The sequence below is a fragment of the Cibotium barometz genome, chromosome 4 (assembly GCF_041138505.1).
Source record: "Cibotium barometz isolate CiBa-2024 chromosome 4, ASM4113850v1, whole genome shotgun sequence".
Classification (NCBI taxonomy): domain Eukaryota; kingdom Viridiplantae; phylum Streptophyta; class Polypodiopsida; order Cyatheales; family Cibotiaceae; genus Cibotium; species Cibotium barometz.
Window position 1 is genome coordinate 16,096,946 of NC_141049.1, and position 16,860 is coordinate 16,113,805.

Here is a 16,860-nt window from a genome sequence, read left to right on the forward strand (position 1 = left end):
TGAGAATGTAGAAGACGACACAGTGTTGGGTCCCAATACCTACTGAAAGTCCCCCCCCCCCCCCCCCCCACCCCCCCCGCAAGCAGGAGTATTTGCTTATATTATTCTTTGGAGAAATGCTGTACAATGCTGAGTACAAGTGATATGAATGCCCAATGCAAGGATGAGGAAGACTGTACATCGGCTGAGTATCCACCTACTAGTCTGAGGCTCAGCTAAAGACTCGTCTGGCCATTGATGCAAGTCCAGATAGCTCTAGGACTGCACATAGGCTGGATGAATGTGAAGAGGAGCTCCCTTATAGCCTGGAGTTGACTGGAACCTGACTAGCTTCTGCACTTTATGCTGAATACCTGAATATGAATGATGTGGGATTGAGGCACTGCTTTTATACTGCCTCTGGGCTGGAGTCGGCTGCCTTAGAGGGCTGTCGGATGATGTAAAATCCCAAGACTCATGATAATGCTCAGTCAGCTGCAGTAATAATACCCATGACTGAATATTGCCAGTCGGTAGCATTTAATGCCAGGTCGGCTGCTGATAATACCCACGACTAGCAATAAAGCCTAGTCGGCTGCTTGTACATACTAGTCGGCTGCCCAACTTCTGGTCGGGCTGTATGCTTAGTTGGCTGCTGGCTGACTGGGCACAAAAGCCACCAAAGGGGCTTGGCCGATTGCTTGTTGGCAAAGGCATGGTTGCCCTTTGCAAGGCTAGCCCAAGTTGGGCTGCCTTGGGCTGGCCCCCTTCTATTTGTAATGAACCTAAACATGCTTACTTGCATCTAAGGCTATGGCAAACATCTATATGCTCCTGTATGATGCTTTCTCCAAGTGGGTTAAAAGGACTGACATGTGACTGACTTCTAAAGTTCAGAGACTGACCTACGTAGCTCGAGCTTGACTGTCCTTGGACTGAGGGCTCACAATGGGGTCATGGCGTACGACAAATAATCCTAGAAAAGGGTCTACTTTTGTATAAATGCTTCACTGATGATCATGCGAGTGTGTCATTGTGTACCGCAGTGCAGGGTGCACGTGACACTAATATATTTCTTTGTGTTTGAGTTGGGTTCTTTGCGTGGGATGTCCCCCAAAATAATCTTGTGTGTGTTATGTTTTTCCCCCTAAATGTTTGTATGGCCTTGTGATCTAAAAGGCTTTGTAATTTCCTCGATTACCTTGTTTTGAGTCAAGGGGGTAGTCTAGAAGGACTGAGGAATCTTACGTGTGGTCAAGCTCCATTTGTTGCATGCTTGACTATGATATGTTGTGTCACATCAGGTATGGCCAATGTGATCTTTTGCATCACGTGGTGCAAGTGAGCCCAAATTGCCATAAGTATGAAGGCCAGTTCATAATACACCACCTTCGCTCCGAAGGGGGGTTTGTTGGGTATTTCGGAGTCTCTTGTGTTTATATGTCCACCATGTATACTTGTCACTGGTCAGTATGTGTGTAACCATCTATATGTGTTTGTATAGGTGTGAACACCCCATGAATGTGTAAGTGTGCTTATATGCGTGAACACCCTCTTGTCTGGATAAGATAAATGTGTGCCATGTGTCATGTCCCCATATGTGAGTGTGATTTGTGTGAGTCAAAAGATAAGGGTTGCAACCTATAAAAGCATGTACTTGGTGTACTTCAAATCATATCAAGCAAGTCACATCATTTTGAGTCGTGCATATATATTCTCTCTGGAACATTGAGTTTCTCTCTCTCTCTCTCTCTCTCTCTCTCATTGATTTAGGGGTAGCTGACAGTCTCGTTATTTATAATAGGATTGCTCGATGGTCCTCACCTGGCAAGTTCACCTATTTTCTAATGAGAGGAGGCTCCAGCATAGTGGACTACTTGATGGGATTTTCGGCTTTCTCATTCGAGATTTCCACATACCCCCTCCCCTCCCCCCGTTAGAGCCGATCACACTTACCTCACCTTTAGCCTTTCATGCACACATCCTACCCCAACCCCCACCCCACCCCCCCCCCCCCCCAACCCGCCCCCACCACCCACATCATACACACAGGTCCACGTCCATCATGACCTAGATGAGGTTTACTCACACCACATCTACAACAAGCTCAGTGATGTGGATCCATCTGTCCCACTGGCCACCCTCTCCATACTTACCACCATCCTCCACACATCTGCCACAACTTCCTTCCCATGCACACTTCAGACCACTGCCAAACTTCCTTGCGGATCCATGCCCCAAAATAGCTGGTATGACGATGAGTGCCGGACCACACGTTCTCGCCTCGAGCGCGAGAGAGTGAGCAGACAGATCACAAAGCGCGAAGCGTAGCGTATCTTCCACTCTCTTACTCGTCGTTTCGCAGGAAGCGGCAATATATAAGACATCGCGCGGATGACTTATACTAGCTCTTTATGGGACCAAATTGCAAGGAGGCTTGGCGTATACACCGGGAGTGTTGCCCACCCACACCTATTACGGACCCTGCTATCTGGTATTCCTATGCCCATGCCATATACCACATACCTAACCAGCCCCCACTCCCCTCACCACCAGAACCCTGGCCCACCACATCCACCTTTTTTACTCCTATTAATGTAGCCAAGGCCATCCGCAAGTTGAGTAATGGACGGGCGCATGACCGTGAGGGGTTGCTTACTGAGCATCTATCGCACGCTTGTGACACACTTGCGCCCCTCTTGGTCCATATGTTTAATTGGGCTCTTTGTGATGGCTTTCCATCTTCATGGACCACTAATATCATTGCCCCCATACTCAAAGCCGGAGATCCCGGGAATTACAGGACTTTCATGCTTGGCCATACAATGGCCAAGATTTATGGATTAGTATTGGAGATGGAGCTTAGTACATTAGTAGAGAGACACGGATACAGAGCCCCAGGTCAGGTAGGATTTGGGAGGACTTTCTCCACCCTGGACCACATCTTCACTCCCCAGATCATCATTGAGGAGGCTAAGGCACGACGCTATCGGGTTTACTGCTGCTTTGTGGATTTCCGGAAAACTCTTAACTTTTCTCGCTCCTTTTTTCGCTTATACGTCTTCTAGGCTTCTGTATCTGCAGATTGTTCAGTGCTTAGGATGATATTGCATTCTATGGCTTAATTCTTTTTTCCCCTATGCATGCTGTGTTTCTCTTCATAAAACATCAATATGTAGATGGAGTGAAAGCATTGAATGCTAAAGCGTTTCAAGTTTCTAAAAGCTTTTATAAATGCCCAATGCAGAGCCATGCAAACAGGTATAAGCGACATATCATACCTGTACTATCCGTTTCAATTGACTTTTATGTACGTGTTTTTGTTCGCATATACACGTAAGTCCTTTGGAGATTTGTTTAATAATGTTTTGAGATGATAGATGCAATACTTTGTTCTCCATCATAGCTTATCTAGTTTGCATGTTCAATTTTTTTTTGTTGGTTGTTAGATCTCCAATTGCTGTTAAGGATACCCCAAGCAAGCTGTCATATGTGTATCAGTGTGCTGGCTGTGATTCATTTCATCTACAGCCTGTGGGCCGTGTCTTCAAGAAGGTCTTTGATCTTTTCCCTTTTTGGGTTTGTAAAGTTACACACATGAAGGTTGATGCTGTGATTTACCACAATGTCTTTGCTTTGTGTCGTATGTAGAATGACAGTGTCTGTACATGCCCAGAAGTGGACCATAATGGCTTTGCTTTGCTGTTGCATGTCTTGTGTAAACACTATAGAATGACTCTGTACGGTACATGCCCGGAAGTGGACCTTTAGTTCCCCCCAACTGCAAGGAGTGTGGCAAACACTGGGAAGTGGGAGGTCCTATATGGTCAGATCCAATCCATGACCGAGAGTGGGTTTCTTCAATATATAGGGGTGTAACCAAATCAAAGGATCGTTTCGCAGCTTATGATAAAGTTCATGGTCTTTTGACAGCGGTATCAGAGGTAATATTACATCTTTTTGGAACCCTTACAAACAACCAGTAAAAAGGTGAACACAGCCAGGATGTCCTTGGGATGATTGCATATGAAGCTGTCAAGTATCATGCAGGAACTGCTTGATGTACCTCTCTTCATACATCCTCATGCGGTCAGCGCTACTTTAAAATGTGTCTCCCCGTCAACAATTCTGTTTTGCTCTGCTCTTGTGAATGCTGGTTATCGGACATCTTGTTCCCACGCAAGCCCATTGGCCTTGAAGACAGATGCTCCTATGGATGTAATTTGGGACATCATGCGTTGTTGGGTATGCAACTAATGCTATCTTAATGATAATTTCCTTCCAGGGCATTTCACGTTGCATCTTACTTGTTTCAAATGTATTCTGATTCGGCTCATTACGTGGGCCAAATTGCAGGTCAAACTACACCCTGTCAAAGCTCAACCTGCTGGGACCCTCGCAAACATCATCCTTAGCAAGGAACCTGTATTACAGGTGTTCTGGTCCAAAAGTTTGTGTTTTTTTACATGGCATTATTTTGAGGTTGTAATTTTATAAGCACATATAGGTGATTGTTTACACATACACATGCATGTGTTATTGATTAATGATGCTGTGGTTTAGCGCGCATACATGGGGTTTAATCCATAGTAGCAACGGAACGAGAATGGGAACGGAACGAAAGCCCCACCGGGGGAATGGGAACGGGCCAAAGGGGAAATGGGAACGAGGGGGAATGGAAAGGGGGAACGACCTAGATAATTCCTAGAAATGATAATAGACCTTAACATACAGTGCTCATTTTAAAACCCGTATTACGTACCTTAAAACAAAAAGACATACTTATAGATATAACCAAGTTTGAGACACACTAAAGTCTAGTGCACCACACAATTTGTATGGCTAGATACTAACAGATCTCACAAGTCAAAATAAAGTAGCCCACATCATACATGACATAAGTGACAAAAGACACCAAATGTGGCCCACGGCCTAGATAGAAGAAACAACCCAAGTCCAGAGTCCAAGCCTCAAGGTGACATGCAAATAGTAAGGAGATATCATGCATGGCTACTGCCAGTGATGCCTTTAAGGAGACTATCATATATGTCATCCAAGAAAGCTGTATCATCAAGACCAACATCTGTCGCAACCAAATCTTCAACCCCATCTTGACAAGGATTTGCAAGTCCATGTGTCTCCTCAAGGTGACATGCAAATAGTAAGGAGATATCATGCTGCCTTTAAGGAGACTATCATCTATGCCATCCAAGAAAGCCATATCATCAAGACCAACATTTGCAGCATCCAAATCTTCAACCCCATCCTGAACAAGATCTGCAAGTCCATGTGTCTCCTCACATCAAGCAATATAAACTTCTCTGGTTTGGGAGAAACCATATCACCAAGCAAGCGCAAATTAGCACTTACAAAAATCAAGTCATTGACTTGTTTTGTCCCAAATTTGTTCCTCTTCTTGGATGCAACATGGCCGAACACACTCCATAGTTGCTCAGTTGGAGAGGAGCTTGCACCTTGAGACAAGATCCTTACTGCCAATGATTGAAGCTCTGGTGTACGAGCCCCATAATTCTCTTACCATAAAGCAACCCCTATCTTAAACTTGTCTCTCTGTGCATCGGCTGATCCAAACCTTCCCAACTTGCTGCGATAAAATCCAAGTTGATCTTTCACCAACCTTCGTTTATCTGTAGCACAAACCTGCCTAGAAAGCATTGTTTCCCAACCATCCATCACCTCATCATAGGCCTCTTGTCCACATCCTTGGAACTCGGGATCCAAGACATACGCAATAGCATGCATGAGAGAATGATAACCATTCCATCGTGCTTCACATAATTCTCGAACCTCTGCATATTTCTCATCAAACAAGCCCATTTTTCCTATTTTCTCGATCATTCGGTTAGCCCCCTCATAAACCTTGCCAATGCATGGCTCCCGTCCATTTGCAATCCGCATCAAGTACATGATCGGCTTCATCACAGCATTCATAGTGTTGACTTCTTCCCAAAATGTGAAGTCTTGTATGGTTCTCGCAACCTCTATGCCGGCTCTTGACCGAGAAAGAGCCCATCCCATCCACTCATTGCATACAACCAACTGCTTCAAAGACAAGTGCACTTTGGATAACCTCTTCATGATGAGAAAGTTATAAACAAAGTGTTTCTCTGAGTACTTCAAGAGATCCTTTTTGGGCGATCTCTTGCGGAATTCATTCAAAATAAACTGATGGTTTTGAATGAAGCTTATTATCTCCTTGCCTTTTTGAATGTGTGGATCAACCTTGGCAAGCTGCCAACATCCTTCAGTAAGTTGCTCAAACAATGAGCAAAGCATGGACTAAAGGTGATATGCGGATACCTGTCTTCAAGCTTTAGACTAGCTACTCTATTTGTTGCCTCACCATTAGCTAAGAACTGAATAACATTCTGGGGACCAACTTTCTCAATACCTTGGGCCCACTCTTTCACAAGCTAATGTGCAGTTTTTCTAGTCCCAGAAGCACCATGTGAGGAAATGAATTGCATTCTTCCTCAAGAATAAGCAACCATGCCAGGGTTGCTGCCGTACGTACGTACGGATCCGTACAGTACGGTACAGTCGTATGGTACGGATCCGTACGCAGTCATTTAAAAAAATAAAAATATGTGGCGAGGCCCAAATTCAGGCGATTGTAGATAAGCGACCACGTTGCACTTTATTTTGGGCATTTTGTGTGTACTTGCAAAATCGAGTGTCCTGTTTGTACCTGCAAAGTTTTGCAGAGCAAATTTCAAGTGTGCGCACTTCTCTGGAGACCTCCCACGAGTTCTTTCCTCGCTCTCTCTCCCGCCCAGACTTCATCATGCCGCGCAAGACTAACCCGAACTGGGCAATCCACACCAATGTCCTGAGGGTTGTTAACACCCCTTCTCAGCAAGGGTCAGGTACTCGGCTATGGGCATGCAAGTATTGCGGGGAGCAGTACACTAGCACCATAACTCGCGTCATCAAGCACCAATCAATGTGGTCCATGTGATAAAATACCACAAGCTTTGAGGGACCAATTGATTGCGGAGAATTGTCCTGCAATGGGTGGTGCAAGCAGTGTTAGAGGTGGTGAAAGTACGCAAGATGCTCTCCATGATGCTTTTACTGGAGATGTTACAGGTTCAGGTACACTAGATGAGGGTGAAAGCCTTTTGGCTTCAGCCCAATCCACCACAGGCAGGAAGAGGGCACGTATTGCCGATGATGAGGACCTCCTGCCACAAGATGCGAGAGGTACAGGGGAGGCATCAAAGCAATCCACTCTGCGTTCTTGTATCTCATCACAAACTTGGGTAAAGGAGTGGCAAAGGGCAGAAATGGAGATTTGTCGTACTCTTATTGAGTGTAATATATCCTTCAATGTGTTAAGGACAGACCAATGGAAAAGAATGGTGAAAGCAATTGCGCAGGTAGGGCCTACTGAGACGTGGACAGGTCTTGAGTATACGAAGATGCGTACATCCATGTTGGATGAGCAAAAGGCCTTGATAGACAAGGCGCTCACTCCTGTGAAAGCAGGTTGGCAGGAGTTCGGATGCACTATTATTTCAGATGGGTGGGCAGACATTCGCAAGAGGCACATAATCAATATCCTTGTGTCATCTTGCGTGGGCACCTATTTCTTGCGTGTCGTGGATGCAGGGAGAGCAGGAGACAGGATCACAAGGGAGTTCATTTATGGCCACATTCGACAGGCTATCCTTGAGGTTGGGAAGGACAATGTTGTGCAGGTGGTGACCGACAACGCCTCTAACTGCAAGGCAATGGGTCAAATGGTCAAGGCAGAGTTTCCTCATATAGTGTGGACTCCATGTGCTGCCCATTGTCTTGATTTACTTATGGAAGACATTGGGAAGCTTGTTTGGGTGCAGCCCATTGTTGCAGATGTTGTAAAGATCACCACCTTCTTCCGCAAGAAGCATCAGGCTCTTGCCATCTTTCGGAGGCATAGCCCTTTGGATATGGTGAGACCCTCCAAGACCAGGTTTGCCTACATATTCTTGGTCTTGGATAGGCTCTACAAGATAAGAGATTCACTATCATCAACAGTTGTGGATCCAAGGTGGCGACAGATGCATCATTCAGAGGATGAGCGTACAAAATACTTGCAGAGGCGGATCCTGGATGATGATTTTTGGTAGCAAGTTCATAGCCTTTCAGTTGCACTTAAGCCCGTGTATGTCCTTCTCCGACTTACAGACATGGAGGGCTTAACTTTGGGGCTGGTCTTTCATTTGTTCATGCAAATGAAAGACCATGTTGCTCAGTGCTCCATGATGATTGCTCAACGGTAAGCAATAGTTCTAATTTCTTCCTCTTTCTTTGATTTTTATGACTTCTCGATTCTCGATTCTCATGACATGTCAGGACTGACATGTGTACACTGTAACCTAAGACATGTATTTTCAATCTCTCATTTTCAGCCAAGGTGAGATCTTGGACATTGTAGACAAACGGTGGACATTCATGAGCCGTCCCATCCATGCGATGGCTGCCATGCTCCATTCTCTCTACAGGTTGCCAGAGCTATGGAATAATACTGCTTTGAGCATGAAGCAGTCAGAGTATGTTGGAAGGATGTTCTCAGAGGAGGAGCAACTTCAGATCGATAGAGAGTTCACCACGTACATGAGTGGTATTGGTGCTTCATTTGCGAGACCTGTGTCATTGAGGAAGGAAGCCATGAAATTTCCTTTGACATGGTGGCACTCTTATGGAAGGGTTGGTCTTCCAAACCTTTCACGCTTTGCTCTTCGTGTTCTCTCTCAGGTAACTTGTAATTAATCTCTAAAGTATAGTCTTCGGAAGTGAAGCCTGATATTTTAGCATTAAAAGATTTACAAATTTGCTCGCATTGCACTCATTTTTGCACAGGATTGCTCAGCTGGAGCATGGGAGCGGAACTGGAGCTCATACTCTCTTGTGCACACCAAGATTCGGAATCGCCTTAGTACTTCTCGATTAGAGAAGTTGGTGTACTGCAGAGCTAACATGAGGCTCGTGCGAAGCTACCATGCTTTGGGGTCACCGAAGCAGGTATAAATTGGACTCAAGAAGAACTTAGAAGTAGAAAATTATTTCTAGTTCAATGAATATCCAATATGCAATTTGTGGCATGTTTAAACACGTTGATCCAACACTACTCAAATTGGTAGATGAACCCAGCCCGGAGCTTGTGGATCGGCAGATTAGAGATGAGCAAGATGAGATTTTGAGAGCTTTACATAGAGAGCTTGAGAGTGTGGATCGTTGTGTGACCCTCTCACGTGCACGATCTCTCAGCATTCCTCTACGCCAGGCAGCTCCAGATCCAGGCTCTGCGAGACGAGAGAGCATTCGCAGGGGAAAGCTTCCAGTTCGTTGCACCCAGCAGAGGCGTGCAAATGAGGCTGTCCAACTCATTCACACTCAGATTCCCGAGGCACATGACGAGGATGCACTGGAGCTTGTTGTTGCTGAGCCAGAGTTCGATGAAGAGGGCAATGGTATCAATGATGGAGGCATGCTCTCTTCAGAAGACTCATCATCTTCAGCTGATGATGAGATTTGAGACTCTTGCGTCTAGAGTCTAGACAAGTGTAGTGTTTCATTGTTTTGTTTTTTGCACTTGTGGACCAGGACATGTGCTGTAGACATGATATTTGTACTCTCTTTTATCATCTATGACTTTCATGGTTCTTGCTTATATCACTATGACTGTTGACATCATGAGGTATTGTGTAATGGGCTTGGTAACTGATTTAAACTTTAAGTAATGAGGTTCACTCTTTATTTTAAGTATTTTGGTTGCTATGTCTACAAAATATTCAGGTTTCTAGGACTGTTTACAAATGGTACGTACTGTTTACGTACCTTAAAATTTGTTCCGTACAGAAGTACGTTCTGTACGTACTGATAGCGTGCCGTACACTACGTACCTTTCCACCTTGAACCATGCCATGAATGGACCTTTTTCAAGTGTCACTCCAGCCATCTGGAATAAGTGACACACCATTCTTTGCCCAACTTTCATGCACAGATCCTAAAGCACATTCCATTGCAGCTTTCTCCTTGCAACAAGGTGGTGCGTAGTGTCTTATACGAAGGAGGCTTGTATGTTGGGCCTGCATCTACCCTCTCTTTCTTGCGGGGATCCCAAGCTACTCCCAAGGTTTGCTGCTTGCCGGAGCTTGCACCCATATGCTGTGAATCTTGGGAAAATGCAAAGCTCCCAAGTCCTCTATACTGCTGTCCATCTTCCAAGTGTACATCTTCCCCATGTCTACTGAAGTAAGATGCATCAATTGCCGGTTTCTTTCGTGCACATACTTTCTCCTCTTCACTTGGGTACTTTGCCAAAAGCTCTCTACGCATTTCAGGTGTTGTCCTTGGGCATTTGTTCACTTGTGCTTTTTCATTGTTTACATGGCATAGATGTGCTCTCACACGGTTTTCTCCTCCTGACTTCTCTTTCTTACATTGCTTGCATTTCCATCGTGTTGAACCTCCCTTCGATGAATACCGTTCTAACCTTTCAACCTCGTCCCACCAAGTAGCATTCGAAGTAGCATTCGAAGCCGATTGCTTTGAGTCTGAGGAAGCCATGATTTCTGCAAATTTGGGCAACAAGTTGAATAGACTTTCAAAGTTATCCATGAGAGAGAGAGCGTAAGAGAAATGAATCCTTTTTTGTCTACAGTATAATGGGGAGAGACTCGAGAGTCGAGAGGGAATAAGGAGTTTTAAATTTTGCTATTTGCTGCAGGCTGTGCAGATTGTGACGTATGTAATTTTTAAAAGACTAAAAGTTTCAGAGAGAGAAAAGCTTGCTGCCTTGCCTTGTCACTGTTGGAAGATAGGACTAATGAAACTTGACACGCTCTATCCAGTGTGAACAGCATAGGCCTGTACCCTGGAGGCTGGTACACGTGTCACGGGCAGGGGTGATTGGCTGCAGCAGCTAGGATGGACCGGCTGGTACACACGGGGGCGACAACAGTAGGCGTAGGTGATGGGCGAAATGGGAACGCAGGCGTAAAGGGCAACGGGCGAGGGGCAGGTACGGGCATCGGGTACTTTTGGCCTATTTTTTTAAAATATTCCACGGCATCCGTTCCACGTATGGGAACGGCAGCCCGCCGTTCCATTTGGGCGTTCCCCCGTCGATCCTGGCATTCCCAAGATGATGAGCTAGTGTGTCACACTGCTCCTCAATGCATGGGTGCATGTGACATGAAGAGTGCGGATTTTGGAATAGGTAACTACCAATTTAATTAAGTGCAATTTCCCTCAGAGGAAACTGCCACAAAAATACCAAGAGCATCAACACAACATTGTGGGCCAAAAGATATTCCCCACCCCCCCTCCCCCCTTCCCCCTCTTTTTTTAAAAAAAAATAAAAAATAAAAAAAAGGTATTTTATTACAAAAGGAGTGCCACTTTGTACAACTTGAGAGTGATCCCTTGGACCACTAGATTGCCAACACTTTGAAATTTTTTTGTTGTTATTTTGAAGCTCCATGAGTCCTCAAATCTCTCTTCAAGAGCCTTCTAGGGTGGCCAAAAGACCCTTCAGGTAGCAATGCACTCCTTGCTATTGGTCTTCACACATTCTACACGTCGTGATATGGATTTGTTGTAGCTTTGTCCTTCTTTAAACAGTCCCAAATAATCAGCTCTCAAATCTGTCGACGAGTCTTGAACAGCCACTGTTTATGGAACTTAAAAAATTGCATGCAAAAGCCCTGTGCCTTTTTATCATTTCCATAAAAATATCCTTCTTTGAGTTAAGAGAGTCTACATCTGAAAAAACAGATACAAACCCTTCAATGAAATGAAAGCCTAAAAAGTGGAGGGACACTAGCTGCTAGACAGATTGGATTGAAACATTGTGAAGTCCACTTACTCACATACACGTCTTCTGACCACATTGCGGGCTTATTGACGTAAGCTGGGATGTTCTCTGGATCTCAACATTTTCTTTGCAAGCGGGGATGGTGGATGCATTTAATTTTTTTTTGAGTTGGGAAAGCGTTCCCAAGGGATAATTATGGGCATTTGGTGGATCTGGCTTCATGTCTCTCTTCAGATTCTTTTTACATGGATTTTAGTAGATACTTTCATTGGTACACTAGTGGGTTCATTGGCGTGCATCTCTGGAGATTTCATGAGCATGAACTGGGGTAGTTCCCATGCCCTGCAGATCCTCTCTCCAATACTTTAGTGGTGTGAGCTAAAGTGGCTTTGGTCTTGATCCATATGGCAACTAAGTATGAGTTTTCCCTTATGCACTACTGTAGCATTTACCTCCCTAAGCAGGAGATGGAGGGCACACATGTATCTATATCCTCCTCCTCTTTTCTATCGTTGCTGAATCATTTGAATATGTTTAATTAGCATGTTCCTGTCTGTTTCTAACGTCTGTTTTTTTGAAGCTGCAGGCCAATTTTTCAAGGCTGACCAAAGCAGAAAGAAAAACACCAGCTAAACGATTCCCGCCCAATCCTGAGGAACATTGGGGACCAAAGATTCGTGCGGGTCGAAAAATAAAACTGCCGAGCAACAATCTCAACCTCAAAGATGATGTGTAAGCACATGGTCTAATGTACACAATAACAGGACAACAATGTTCACTAGATGAGAAATTTATGTCATCCTAGTTTTTGTAGTCATGAAATGTAGTCTCCATGACAGGATATGGCTATTAGAAGGTCACACATGCATGGGGGATATGGGTGGTGTTTTTTTTTTTTTGGGGGGGGGGGGGGGGGCACGGGGGGCGCGCGCTGTGTGTTGGCTTTGAGAGGAGAAAAGTCGGCACTTATTTTTTCTTGTGTGTGTGATTTGGCTATTTACACTAAACAATCATATTGATGAGTTATCGTCAATCAAGTGATCCAATTCACTATGTGAGGCGTTTAGAGCAAATGTTGATTGAAAAAATGGAAATCAAATAATGCTCTCAAGAGACTTAGTTTCTTGGCTTGCCAAGAGTGCTCTTGGGTATCCATTCTTGCTTGGGAACCTCTGTGGAGGGTTGTTGAGGTTGACGGTCTCCATCTTTGCTAGCGAGGTTTTAGATCTCCATAATGGTTTGAGGGGACGGTCGCGGCGAGGTGAGAGGAGTGTTGGGTTTTAGGAGTTATTTGAAGTGATGGCGGGTTTTAGGAGTTATTTGAAGTGATGGCTTGTAATTGAAAAATGAGGCTTGGAATGTAAGGGTTCAAGGTGTTCTCATTCACCAACAATGGTAATCATTCCATGGGGAAGGTTGAGTGTCGCGGTTTCGTTTCGCCAATTGATTACCCAATCAATGGTTGCAATCCGTTCCCTTTCGAGTATGATGCTCTCTTTCTTTGTACCCGTAGTAGCTATGGAATACGTTATACCTTTGGCCAGTTATGAAACGTTTCGTAACGTTTCATACCCATTTTTTTCTTTGTAGTAGAAAAAAGTTTTTTTCCATGTTATAAGATAAGGCTTTGATGGCGACCCACATAATACTACAAACAAAAAAAATGATGGCTGAAATCTTTTGTGCATGAAACGCATCCTTGTTTTTTAAGATTTTTGGCTCGTGACATGTATCATTACACCCACGTGACTTCTTATACGCATATTTGAGGTTCTAGCTACAATCTATACATACTGCCTTTGTTAATTTTCTGGGGAAAAAATTAGATTATGAATTTAGGGCTTTTTTGTGTCAGGCTGTTGCAATCTCTCCTAAAAATCAAAATACATTAGCATTGAGGAGCGTGTCAAGAATGTTGCATGGAAGCATGTCGCAAAGTTGTCAAGTTATGAGAAATCAGGATCACAGAAATGGAAGTGTATGTTTTGTGCTTTGACCATGTGAAGGCACACTTATCGGGTTTGAAAGTGGAAGAGGTTTTCTCATGCAAGAATGTTTCCAAGCATGTTTACGATTCCGTAGAGGCATGGAGGAGACATGAGGAAGCAAAGGGAAGATTTCACCTTGGAACACCCACAAGATGAGGAGGATATTGATGATGTATCCAAGAGAGCCAAGGCTAGTGGGGATGACATGGACAACCAATTTGATTTTCCTAGTCAAAGCGTATATGGTAACATTGGATGTAGCTTAGCTCCACAAGTCCACAGGATTGCCTTGCCCACCAAAGGCTCCCTACATAGAGTAAACATAAGAGCAAGTCAAAAGCAGGCCATAAATGAAGCTACTAGGGGGTTGACAAAGCTCTTCATACAATGTGCTTCTTCATTTAACATGGTACACACCCCTCGTTGGAAGAAAGCAATTAAAGCAATTAGCCGCATAGGGCATGAGTGGGAGGGACCGAGTTAGGAGTCCTTGCATACCAAAGAGCTGAGAAGGGAGACAGTGCATGTGAAGCAAGAGATGGAGCCTTTGAGGGCCACATGGGTGAAGTATGGTTGCACTCTTTTGTGTGACGGGTGGACAAATGTGCGGAAGGGGAATGCTGATAACATTCTTGTGTCTTCATGTAAGGGCACCATGTTCTTGAAAGACATAGATGCATTTGTACCTACCACAGTTGTCATAGGAGAGTTCATTTGGAGGCACATATGTGAGATGGTGTTGGAGATTGGTTTAGATAATATTGTGGAGGTTGTCATAGATAATGGGTCTAATTGTGTATCTATGGGTAGGATCCTCATGGATGAGTTTCCACGGATTGTGTGGACTCCATGTGCAACCCATAGCTTGGATTTGCTCATTGAGGATGTTGCCAAAATTGGGTGGGTTAGTCAGATCTTTAACACCTTGCAGCATGGTGAAATTAGTCACAAACAGGTCCAAAGTTCTTGCAATGTCTCACGCTAATAGTGATTTGGATCTTCTCAAGCCATCAAAGACCAGATTTTCATTGTTGATTGTAGTTGAGATGTTGGTTAGAGTACACCATGGGGTATTGTGTAATGTTGTCTCTTGGGAGGATCGTAACCAGCCTAAGTTGTGGCATTTACATGGTCAGTGATGAATGATGCATGGTGGGCAGAGGACAAGAATCTAGTGAAGGCAATTCAGCCTTTCTATAGTGTGCTACGCATCATTGACATGGAGGAAAGTACACTTGGACTCTTGTATGAGTTCATCGATAGGATCAATGATGCATTATCTTGTCATGAGAGGTAACCAATGACATTATGGACTTTGAAGTTTATAATATGCAACCATGGTTGTTTTTTCTCTTTTTTGAATCATACCATGATTGTTTTTTAGGGTCCAAGACATGCGAGAGGTGTGAAATCATTGATGGGATTGGTTTCATAAACCAATCCATGTGGTTTCCCATATGTTGCACCCTTTGTGGTGCAATGAGGAAACACTTGGCTACTATGATTACGCTTTGGAGGTGACGTAAAACTTGTAGGTCGCAGGTTTCGTTCCAATGTAAAACCGTGCTTCGACAACTGTTGATTGGGAGTTGTTTACCATGGTGAGAGTAGTATGAAGAGTGGGTGGTGGTCTAATGAGGTTCACGTCTCCCAAGGCATTATGTTGTGATTGGCCCCGGTATCAACCAAGGCAAGCCATGTAGTTACATTGTCTTTCTAGGGAAACTCTAGCTTGAGACAAGGGAGTTCCATCGATGGCTTTGTTTCAGCTGCACCTTGAAGGTCGGCTTTGTATATAGAGATTTACGTAGTTGGGGGTCTATGGCCTCTTTGGTTCTTTAATTGTCGGGGCAATCGTCTTGAGGTGTGTCCTTTGTTTTTCATTATCTGCCTCTTGTTTCTTCTCCTTTTTCTTGTGGATTTGATAGAGCATATTCCAAGGTGAGTAATCATAGTAGTGTTTTAACTTTGCTACCATTTTCCATCTCAGCTTCATCTAGAGTCTCTATCGTCATTGCACCTTGAGGAGCGATTTCTATGAGTCGGTAGGGACCTTGGTCTTTGTACTTGAGTTTCTGTTTGGTGTTCTTAACAATGTACATGAGTACCATGTCCCCTACCTTCATGCATTTGTCCTTATTAAGTTGGTCGTCAAACCACTGCTTCTTGTGTCGTAGTTTTTCAGCAAGCAATTCGTAAGCGGATCACAATCTTCGCTCACTCGGTTTCTCTAAGGAAACTTACCCTCTATGAGGGGGTTTATGTCTTCTTGTGATTTGGAGACTTGGAACCAAGTGTATTTGTCATAACTGCATCCAGATCGAATGCAAGCTAGAAAGGTGTGCTCTTAACAACCACCTTGAGGTGGTGTGGTAGGCCCAACCTTGGGATGCACTTGGGTGAAAAGTCATTTCTAACAAAGATTGAGAAGCTAGAATTAGAGGTAAACACCTCAAAAAATCTTGAAGAATTAAAAGTTATAACAGTAGCGTGGAGATGGCAAATGTCACAAATCTTCTTTCCTCACAAAATCGCTGAAAAATTGCTCAATGGATTGGAGAGTATATGGGATGAGAACTCCTTTATTCTCATGAAACATTCCCTTGACTTTTTTTTAAATCAATGAAATCAATAAGAGTATAACAAGAAAAGACACATATGGAACCTTAATTATGCACTTGTGCAAATTTTCATGAAATTTGGGAACTTCCATGAAGGTCACAAGGTTTTATATGTGAAGAAAGGACTGTGGACCCTTGACCTTTTTATCAATGAAATCAATAAGAGTATCACAAGAAAGGACTGTGGACCCTTGACCTTTTTATCAATGAAATCAATAAGAGTATCACAAGAAAAGACACATATGGGGCCTTAATTATGCACTTGTGTAAATTTTTGTGAAATTTGGGAACTTCCATCAAGGTTGCAAGGTTGTATATGTGACGATAGGACCATGGTCCCTCTCTCTCATATGAAGGAAGTCTCTCTATAGAAGTAGAATGATGTCTGGTATTGCATCTAGGGTTATAGATTGAGGGACTTCTTTGCACATTAAAATGGCCATATTTG

General features: G+C 43.9%; 2 protein-coding genes across 4 annotated transcripts in view; both read left to right on the forward strand.

The window, feature by feature from the left end:
* The window catches only part of LOC147638963 (tRNA (guanine(26)-N(2))-dimethyltransferase 1-like), a 36,298-nt gene extending 23,673 nt beyond the window's left edge, over positions 1-12,625 (forward strand). For 2 of the 3 annotated variants that reach the window (XM_086786036.1, XM_086786025.1), the window contains 6 exons: positions 3,227-3,315; positions 3,429-3,534; positions 3,711-3,923; positions 4,030-4,224; positions 4,336-4,413; positions 12,390-12,625. In XM_086786036.1, coding sequence (XP_086642162.1) covers positions 3,227-3,315; positions 3,429-3,534; positions 3,711-3,923; positions 4,030-4,224; positions 4,336-4,413; positions 12,390-12,539 — 831 coding nt within the window. In that variant the 3' untranslated portion in view covers positions 12,540-12,625. Of the gene's footprint in view, positions 1-3,226; positions 3,316-3,428; positions 3,535-3,710; positions 3,924-4,029; positions 4,225-4,335; positions 4,414-10,838; positions 11,009-12,389 lie in introns of all 3 variants that reach the window. The other variant, XR_015264009.1, reaches the window with a different exon arrangement.
* LOC147638964 (uncharacterized) lies at positions 8,945-9,584 on the forward strand. The gene has a single exon (XM_086786047.1). The coding sequence runs from the start codon at positions 9,059-9,061 to the stop codon at positions 9,518-9,520; it is 462 nt and encodes a 153-aa protein (XP_086642173.1). The 5' UTR covers positions 8,945-9,058; the 3' UTR covers positions 9,521-9,584.
* Positions 12,626-16,860: the final 4,235 nt, after the last annotated feature.